The 10638-nt window shown below is 38.1% G+C and overlaps 1 protein-coding gene across 1 annotated transcript; it reads left to right on the top strand.

Annotated features, from left to right (window-relative positions):
• The first annotated feature begins 4378 nt into the window (after nt 1–4378).
• On the top strand, nt 4379–7138 carry LOC145124505 (O-Glycosyl hydrolases family 17 protein). Its single transcript, XM_079059869.1, has 4 exons — nt 4379–4773; nt 5013–6305; nt 6688–6718; nt 6858–7138. Exons 1-4 carry the CDS (start codon nt 4719–4721, stop codon nt 6991–6993), a joined length of 1515 nt encoding a protein of 504 aa, XP_078915995.1. The 5' UTR covers nt 4379–4718; the 3' UTR covers nt 6994–7138.
• The last annotated feature ends 3500 nt before the right edge of the window (nt 7139–10638 follow it).

Genomic DNA, 10638 nt, shown 5'->3' with positions numbered 1-10638 from the left:
ATCATTTAGGTTGCATGTGCCCTTAAGTGTTAAGTGAGATTCCACAAGCATATAATTTTGTAACTTATAAAACCCATCAAAGGATTGTTTTGCAAGTGTTTACCGGTTTCAATGATTAAATTATAAAATAATAATAATAATAATAATGAAACATCCAAAAAATCATGACCAAAAATTTCGTTTTAAACCATTAAATAAAACCATAATTATCCCAATGTCATATTATCAAAACATAAGTAATTGTATCTCATATCAAACATCTGTCAAAATATCAGAGTAAACATCCCAGGCTATAAACATAATGGTGTGTGCGATGCAGTCATGCCGAGCTCCTCTCCTTGGCACTGGAAGTACCTGAAACCAAAACTGTAAACCGTAAGCATGAAGCTTAGTGAGTTCCCCATACTACCACATACCGTACACATAACCACATATACTGGGCCCCCACCCTACATCGGGCCCCGCCCGACATCAGACTCTATCCGACATCGGGCCCCACCTAGCATCGAGTCCCACTCGGTATACATATCTGTTTCTCTTAGGCCCCGCCTGTCTCTGGGCCCCGCCCACTATACACATAAATAATATCATATAATCATACTAGCACATAAAGGAAACATACTCTAAATGTATTTCCTGTCCTAAGGCCTCGCCTAACTTGGGCCCCGCCCCTGTCCTGCTACTGATGAGTCATGGAACCCCGTCCACACTCCTGCTGATAGTGAGATACGAGCCCCCACCCACACTTACTTCTCTCCTATCACGGGCCCCACCCCTACTCTGCTAATGATGAGATATGGAACCCCGTCCATACTCAGCTAGTGGTGAGATACGGGACCTCGCCCACACTCACCTCCCTACCAGGCACATACAAGTATCACACAGACAACAAGTATAATCTAACATGCAAATATTCCTTGAGCACCGTCCGGCATCGGACCTTGGTCCGGAATAACATACATATAAACTTTCCTCGGGCACCGCCCGACATCGGACCTTAGTCCGGAATAACCTACTATCATACAATGCCTAGGGCTAACCCCCGGGTCTTCCTACTATACACAAACATAATGGGACGACATTGTGGCCGTAGACCCATGCAAACAGTGAGGAGACTCACCTTGCACTGCTGAAGTCCTGCAGATAATTTTCTTGCTGCTAACTGTCAATTTCCCAAACTGCTACTCCTTCGGCTCCCCGAGCTATCAGTACCAAATAACACTTAGTCCAAAATGTCCTCAATGGTCAAACTAGGTCAACCTTGGTCAAGGTCAAAGTCAACGCCCCGAGTTGACTCAACTCGTCAAGTCATCCCCCTGACTCGTCGAGCTCTCTAGCTACTTATAGTCGTGCTAACACGAGTCAACTCGTCGAGTTCCTTCACAGACTCATCGAGTTCTACCTTGTACAGAATCAGGACAAATCTCCTCAACTCGTAGAGTCCCTTTCTGGACTCGCCGAATTCCTCATTCTGTTTGGGCCTTCTTAATGGATTAAGCCCCTACTCTTCATATCTAAGCTTCATACACCCCTTATACACTGAAAATGTCCTTTTAAGGGTAAATGTTGATATATGGTCCATTATCATGGCCTAGACAGCTCTGGCGCGCCTGCCTCGCCTGGCGCTCCCTTGCCAGCCTTGCTGGGGACTCCCTTGCCAGCCTTGCTGGGGACTCTCCTGTTGGCCCTGTCTGGGGACTCCCTTTCTAGCCTTGCTAGGGACTCTCCTGTTGGCCCGACCTGGCGCTCCCTTGCCAGCCTTTCCTAGTGCGCACTCGCCAGCCTTGCCTGGTGCGCGCCCGCCAGCCTCGCCCGACGCCTCCGGGCGGCTTCGCCCAACTCCTTACTAGCTGGGCCTGATTTGGGTTGGCCCAAGGCCTTACCTAATTCCCCTTGACCTAATTGTCCCCTATAAAGTGAACAATATATCCTCCATGAAGGGGGATCTTCCTTTTGGCTCAGCCGCCGCCCTATACTCCGGCCGGGTGGCTCAGCCGCCACCCACCACCGTCAGCCACCATACACCACCACCACCACCAAGATGGTCCTCTCTAGCTAGAGAGAGTCATCTCAGATCTACCAGATGATTTAACTTGGCCGTTAGAGCCGCCCCAGGGACTGTGCCCCGGGAGCGGGCTCCGACGGTCAAGTTAGATCATCTGGTAGATCTGAGATGACTCTCTTTAGCTAGAGAGGACCATCTTGGTGCTGGTGGTGGTGTATGGTGGCTGACGGCGGCGGGTGGCGGCTGAGCCACCCGGCCGGAGTATAGGGCGGCGGCTGAGCCAAAGGGAAGACCCCCCTCCATGGAGGAGATACTGTTCACTTTATATGGGGCAATTAGGTCAGGCCTTGGGCCAGCCCAAATCAGGCCCAGGTAGCAAGGAGCTGGGCGAAGCCGCCGGGCGAGGCTGGCGGGCGCGCACTAGGAAAGGCTGGCAAGGGAGCGCCAGGCCGGGCCAGCAGGAGAGTCCCCAGCAAGGCTAGAAAGGGAGTCCCCAGGCAGGGCCAGCAGGAGAGTCCCCAACAAGGTTGGCAAGGGAGTCCCCAGCAAGGCTGACAAGGGAGCGCCAGGCGAGGCTGGCGCGCCAGAGCTGTCTAGGCCATGCTAATGGACCATATATCAACAAGTCCCCCAATCCGATGTTATTGGTACGCGACCAATGGCATTGGACTGGACTTAGTCAAATAAACTGTGCGTCATCAGTAAAGTTTCCAGCTTTACCCATTAATAGCCTTACATAATGGGTTAAGCTCAAACCCTAGTCCTTTAAGGCTTAGATCTTGATCCAAACATCATCAATACTCTAAACCAAAGCATATAAACTGAGATCTGGACTCTAGATATTACAAAACACGTAAATCTTCCACCTTTGTCCTTCATACATGGCCTTTTGGAGCTTAAAAGGCCAAAATAACCACCTATAGCTTGGATGGGGATTCAATGGCCATAAAGTTTGCACCTTTATGCCATGAAAGCCCTCCATGACTCTAGATCTTGAAAGATGTGCACTTGAGACGTCCATTTCCCAAAGGTCAAGCTTATTGGACCAAAAACCCACTAGAAAAGGTGATAAGAAGATCTAAGTATTCATTGAGCAAGGTGAAGACTTTCTTACCTAGAAATGATGAGAAAGGCAAGGTGTTTCTGGATCTACTAGCTTCTTCTTGGATCCCCAAGCTTCTCCTTCTTCCTCAAGTTCCAAAGCACCCAAGATTCACTAAAAAATGGCCCACAAGCTCTCAAAATGGATTAGAGTTTGGGACTCGGAGGTTGGAAATGAGGCTGATAGATGGAGATTAGGATGCTTAAATATGGTGCAAGACCCGGATTTAGGGTTTCCCAAACCCAGACCAACTCGTCGAGTTGGTCCTCTCCAACTTGTCGAGTTGATGTCTAAAAACCCGCGTGCCAATTAGTTCTTACTCGTCGAGTTTTCCTCCCTGGACTCGACGAGTAGACCCTCAAAACGCCAATTTTCTTTTCCTCCATTAATACTCCAGATTTCGGATGTTACAAATAATAATAATAATAATAATAATAATAATAATAATAATAATAAGGAGTGACTTTTTTGTCAATAGAGCTGAAATATTGAGATTTTTTTTTGCAGATTTCCCATTCTAAAATTGATTAAAAGCAAAACAGTTTCGTAACTATTAGTGTATCTCACATTAGTGTCACACGTTCTTATAATTAACTATATACGTTAGAGTCACCATTCTCTCCATAGACTCTCTTGGAGAAACTACCATGGACTCCACATATATTTACATGATATCATAGTCGGAGTCCCATATTCTTGTGACTCAACACATCCTTGTCTATCCTCATCAAACACTTCCTTCTGAGGGATCAATGCAATACAATATTATAACTCATTATATATGTTGGAACCATTTCTCTCGATAAAGACTCTTTTGCTAAGGTAATATTGAGCTCCATATATATTTACTGTAACAAATAAAATGAAACTATTTTGGAAAAATAATATTAGAATCTACATATATTTACAATAAAAAAATATAATGTTACAAGATTGTTTTAAAAAGAAATTGATATGGTTTTTATTTATAGTGAGCCTTTATATAACATTATAAAATCAAAAACCGAAATTTCTTTTCCTTCCCCAAAGGATGTTTATAATATGATTTGCAACTTCAAAAAATCCCTCCATGGATCTTTTGTCCCCATCTTTAAAAGATTGATCATGATGTTTAAGTTTTTATTAAAAAAATATTATAGTCAATAATTAAAATTTGATATATCTGTATTCCATTTTTATAAGCTGACAAATATATAAATTAAATGAGCATTACGTGGGGAACAGACATGCTTTTTCTGGGACAAATGCCGGAAACAAGACATTTCAATTGATTCCAATTTATAAAACCATTTGAAGTCCGATTCTCGATTTTATCTCACCAAAAAAAGAACTTGAAATCTATCGTTCGCTCGTACTGTTTGCTGACACAAATACACCAACACACTCATCCCTGGTACTTTCACTTCCTCTGTTTTGTCACCATTATCGTGTCTATCGAGCTCCAAAAAGCTTCAAACCCAGTGCGTGTCTGTGTGTGAGAGAGAAATATAGACGTTACAACGTCTCTGTAGAGGTTAAATTTATGTATTTGTAGAGACTATAGTTCAAACTTCAAAGGGTTTCGGTTTTCAAGCGAGTGAGAGAGTAGTGACATCAATATCTGGGTGTAGAATGGCAAGAGGGTTTAGATTGATCTTCGCGACTTCTCTGCTTCTCATGCTTCTGGGTATGTTTCCTTATGCACATTACTGTTTATGTACATGATTGATCTAAGTTGTTGTGGTGTTTTAAGCCTTTCGGATTCATTTTTGCTACTTCTGTTATGTTTCTGGTTATGTTTTCTTATGCACATTATGTGTTTGTGTTTATGTCTCTCCAAATTAAGCCTTTTTGGAACAATGTGCTGTTTGATTCGTATTTAGAATGCTAAGATTCTTCTTGTTTGTGTGTGTGTGTTCGGAAAAGGAATCTGCCATGGAAGCAAAATTGGGATTTGCTATGGAAGAAACGCCGACGATCTCCCGACACCAGATAAAGCCGTAGAACTCATCAAAAACCAAAACATCAATTCCGTCAGAATCTACGATTCCAACATCCAAGTCCTCAAAGCCTTCGCCAACACCGGAATCGATCTCATGATCGGAATTCCCAATTCCGACCTTCTCCCCTTCTCCCAATTCCAATCCAACGCCGACACCTGGCTAAAAAACAACATCCTCCCATACTATCCCGCCACCAAAATCACCTACATAACCGTCGGCGCCGAAGTCACCGAAGCCCCAAACAACGTCTCCGCCATGGTCGTCCCCGCCATGACAAACGTCTACACCGCCCTCCGGAAAGCCGGCTTACACCGCAAAATCAAAGTCTCCACCACCCATTCCCTCGGCGTTTTATCCCGATCCTACCCTCCATCCGCCGGCGCATTCAACAGCAAACACGCAGGTTTCCTAAAACCATTACTCGAATTTCTCGCAGAAAAGCAATCGCCTTTTTTAGTCAACACCTATCCATACTACGCATACCAAGATTCCTCAAACAACGTGTCATTAGACTACGCCCTTTTCGAATCATCCTCCGAAATCATCGACCCAAACACCGGTTTACTCTACACAAACATGTTCGACGCCCAAATCGATTCAATTTACTTCGCATTAACCGGTCTAAACTTCAAAACAATCAAAATCACAGTAACCGAAACCGGTTGGCCTTCAAAAGGTTCCCCAAAAGAAACCGCCGCCACACCAGAAAACGCACAAACATACAACACGAATTTGATCCGCCACGTCATCAACAACACGGGTACGCCAGCTAAGCCGGGGGAGGCGGTTGATGTGTACGTGTTTTCATTGTTTAATGAAAACCGGAAACCAGGGTTGGAATCGGAACGGAATTGGGGATTGTATTATCCGGATCAAACGAGTGTTTATAATGTTGATTTTAGTGGAAGGGGTAGTGTGGATGTGAATACGGGTGGGAATTTTACAAGTGGGAATGGAAATGGGAATGGGAATGGGAGTTTTTGGTGTGTGGCTTCGAGTAATGCGAGTGAGAAGGAATTGAGGGATGGATTGGATTGGGCGTGTGGGTCCGGGAATGTGGATTGCTCTCCAATTCAACCGAGTCAACCGTGTTTTCAACCGGATAGTTTGGTGTCACACGCGTCTTATGCTTTTAATACTTATTATCAACAAAACGGGGCTACGGATATTGCGTGTAGCTTTGGAGGAACGGGTGTCAAAACCAACAAGAATCCAAGTAAGTTTTCTTAGGGCTATTTTTTATGAGCAAGGGCATTTATGTCTTTTTGCATAGACGAGAGACCGTTATCTTGTTTCACATTTTTATGTTTGTGGCGAAAAAGTTGTGAAATTTTGTAGGGTTATTTTTTACGATAAGGATGAGGAAGGGCATTTATGTCTTTTCACACTAAGAGGAACTAGTCATTGTCCTCTTTTGGTGGTTATTTGGACGACGGAGGACATTTATGTCTTTTTGCATAGACGAGAGATGTATAACTAGGGCTAGTCGAACAAAAAGAAAATGCAAATTTTGTCCGACACAAATCTGTCTGTCCAATCCATGTCAAACACAGTAAAATAAATAAATATATAATTAACGTTGATTTTTGTGTGGACAGGTTACGACAGTTGCTTGTACATGACAGCCGGGTATGTAAAATCATCAAATCGCAATCAAACATCGATAATTATTATTTTTTATTTACAACTTTACTTATGATTCGGTTCTTTCATCTATTAAATAAGGAAACACTGATATATAGCTTACCAGATTAAGTAATGTTTGCAGGGGTAAGAAAGCTGCCGCGAGCAATGTGACTGCAAATGCGACTTCATGGGGGCAAAAAGGGTATTCGGTTCCTAGTCCTTATTATTATTGTCTACTTGTGACCCTTTTTGTGTTGACCAAATTAAGTGATGTCTAATAGACATTGTGTTTGTGGTATTGTATTGTGAGGAGATTCCCTAGTTTTGTATGATAAGGGGGTAGTAGAGTTAGTGTGGTGTATGGTTAAGTTAGCCAAATGTTGTAAACATGTACTATCAAATGTATCAATGTCCATTTTGCCACGTCAACTATTTTCTGTTATTTTCTGTATTTTGGTTGCTAGTATGATTTAATTGGATAAATTATAATTATACTAGTATTGGAGTAATGTAAAGCATATTTTAAATTTATTAAATTTGTTGATAGAAATTGTAGATCAAGGAGGGTGGATGGGGGGTCACATCTACAATTAATAAGATGCAAGATTTCTGTCGACTTGTATGTTGGTTAACAACTAGACTTGATAAATTAAACATAATAGTATATTTTTTAATCTTAAATATTATTAAAAGAAAAACCTTATGACATCATCTTAAATAATCTGGACCTTAAATAATCTGGACCTTTGATTGTATTTCAATATTATTTTTTCCACCCTTAAATCAAATTGCTGACATTATCTTTCCCATATGAAATTTATCAAATTGCTGACATCATCCCATATGAAATTTATGATGATTTGAGATATATGTTCCTTTCATGAGATGACAAATGGTACTTATGGTTTTTATAAAAAGCAAAACGAAATTTTTGGACCGTATTTTTAGGTTGTTTCATGATTGCTTCCCTAGCCCTCTATCACCAAAACATGGAAAAATCTTAATCAACAACCCAAATCCTTCAAGTTTGACCCAAAGTCAAATTGGCCAAAAAGTCAATAGTCAACGGTCAATAGATCCTCATGACGTGACCATCTATGACTCACGTTGTGAGCCACTACAGGACAAAATAATCGAAACTCATGATCCACGACGTGACAGATATATCCCCATGCGAGTTTCATATAAACTTTAACACAATTTATTAAGGTAAAGTAATATTATACATTTACATCTTAGTCTGAAACTCATTAAATAATATTGAATATAATCTAATTACATGGAACTGTTCTTTTGGCATAAACATCTCTAAACAGTTAAAATAGAAATTAATTTTCTTTAAATTGTTTCATACAAAATATTTAACAAACAACAATACACGCTTTCAAGTCATTGACATATCTTAAAATTAAGCAATTTATGATTCAATTTTAGCAAATAAATTTTCAAAACAATATATCATAAATGTGTTTTGTTCACCTGAATGAAAAAATATCAAATATATTTAATCTTTTTTTTTTTGAAAAGCAAGAAGAAAAAATATATTTAATCTGCCAACACGTATTTCATCCCCCGGAGCGATGACATTTATAAATCAATGAATAATAAGTTGTTCATAGATAGTAGAAACATGTGTATAAAATATGAAAACAAAAACGACTTTATAGATCTTATGCTTCACAAAAAATTGTATGAAACCATGCTTAGTTATGAAGTGGATTTGGTCCACAAGGAACTCTGCGACGTGATACCACATAAGGCAGTTGATTTTCTCCATTCGTGAGCTTCGGGTTGACTTTGAAATGACGTTTAATGTTGAAATAAAGTTCTCTCTTATTCTTTCTTCATCGATCGAGTGATCAACGATACTCCTACAACTTAACTGTTGCACAGATGTTACGAGCAAGATTGTAATCACGAGCAAGACAACAATTTGAATCTTCATTTTCTTGCAGAGGATTATTTATAGGCAAGTTCTAATTTCACCTATTAATACCGAGTAATTGCAACAAGTATTTTCTTAAACGTTAAAAGAAAAGAAAATAAAACAAATTTAGAACAACTAAATTATAAAAAAATTAACCTTAAATTATAAATTAATTCAGTGTAGTAAACAAAGAAATGATTGATTTGAAAATTATGGGTGAATCTGCATAAAAGTTATGATACGTATATACATATCTTGAAAAAGTTATATTGTCAGATGAAATATAAGAAATCAGATATATATAGCATTATACTACATGGGTCTGCATCTATACTCAGATAACGAGCAAATTTTGAAACCTGTGCTATAAAATACATGATGTTTGGAACATATAAATCAGCCGACAAGAACACACAAGAAATTGAATGTAAACTCAAAACGGAAAAACCATAAAACACTAATATTAATTCTTGAAAGTTAGGCAATAAGAAAGCTTACAATGGCTATGAACAAAAACGTCCGAAGAGAGGGTCAGAAAAGAATCGATGGAACGTATGAAAAAATTAGATAAATAATGGCTTTATATAGAGTCTTACAAGAAGTCCTAATCTCTAAATATTATTAAAAGAAAAATATTATGACATCATCTTAAATAATCTGGACCCTTGATTGTATTTCAGTCTTATTTTTTCCACCTTTAGATCAAATTGCTGGCATCATCTTCCCCATATGGAATGTATTTAATTCCAATAAATGCTTTGCAATCGTCAAACAATAACTTACATTCGTTGAAATGGAATGTATTTAATTCCAATAAAAGCTTTCCATATTTTAAATCTTGAATTTCCGGTTATGAAGATTTTAATATAGTCAATTTTAAAAGCATATTACTAACAAACCATTTCAATCAAGACATTAATATCAACCATTAATATAAATCCGTTTATATTAGTAAACCATTAATATAAAATCTATTTTTATTAGGAAATCATTAATACCAAAAACTCATATACATATACGATTCATCATTGAATCCGCGGCTCACACTTATTTTCAATCGTTTCTTTTCTTCAAACCTTCTCCTACAACATCATTATTATTGCTTATAACTTCCATCATCATTCTCTGCTTCAAACATTCGCTTTTGTGCACTAGAAGGTCAGTACCTTCTTTCGCTTTTTATATTTTTTCGATTATTTTTTTGTTCCTATATCAAATATATGTATTCATATATTTCGATTTTCTTTGTCACAAATTAGATAAAATCAGTTAACTACTTTTCTGAAACTTTTCAAATAAACGGGAAAAAGATATTACATACCTTTAACAAAACATAAGTTAATTATCTTAGGAACTGACATTAATTACGAAAATGTTACTTTTATATATTAGAGATGATTATGATTTTTTTTTTAAATTTTTATGTCATAAGAATCCGGTTAATTTTGGCATGATTTTAAAATATCATTGAAATTATTATGTTTTTTATATCATACCAACCTACTTTTTTATCTTTATATAGTAACAATAAAATTTATAAATTTACACAATAAATATACATATTTCGAATTTTGTAATATTATTATACCTTACAAAATACAACTCCCTCCAAAATAATTTTCGCCAGTAATTTCATCCATAATTTCACCAAATTTAAATTTGTATTTTCTTTATATAAAATTTTTTAATGATCCTGATTTTTTTCCTCCAAAAGTATATGAAACATTTACGTCTTAGATAATGCTGCCTCATTATAATTCCAATAAAAGTTTTCCGTATTTTAAATCTTGAATTTCCGATTATGAAGATTTTAATATAGTCAATTTTAAAATCATATTACTAACAAACCATTTCAATCAAGGCATTAATATCAACCATTAATATAAATCCGTTTATATTAGTAACCATTAATATAAAATATATTTTTATTAGGAAATCATTAATACAAAAAAAACATATTCAAATTATCATATACATATACGATTCATCTTGAATC

The sequence above is a fragment of the Lactuca virosa genome, chromosome 7 (assembly GCF_052849685.1).
Source record: "Lactuca virosa cultivar CGN04683 chromosome 7, Lactuca_virosa_CGN04683_v6, whole genome shotgun sequence".
NCBI lineage: Eukaryota > Viridiplantae > Streptophyta > Magnoliopsida > Asterales > Asteraceae > Lactuca > Lactuca virosa.
This window is presented reverse-complemented; position numbering and strand designations above follow the sequence as displayed.

What these genes read in the sequence shown, in the direction of transcription:
- LOC145124505 (XM_079059869.1), top strand. Translation starts at nt 4,719, where the DNA reads ATGGCAAGAGGGTTTAGATTGATCTTCGCGACTTCTCTGCTTCTCATG. An exon ending in CAAAACCAACAAGAATCCAA is followed by an intron (nt 6,306 to 6,687) that starts GTAAGTTTTCTT and finishes TTGTGTGGACAG; the next exon opens with GTTACGACAGTTGCTTGTAC. An exon ending in TGCTTGTACATGACAGCCGG is followed by an intron (nt 6,719 to 6,857) that starts GTATGTAAAATC and finishes TAATGTTTGCAG; the next exon opens with GGGTAAGAAAGCTGCCGCGA.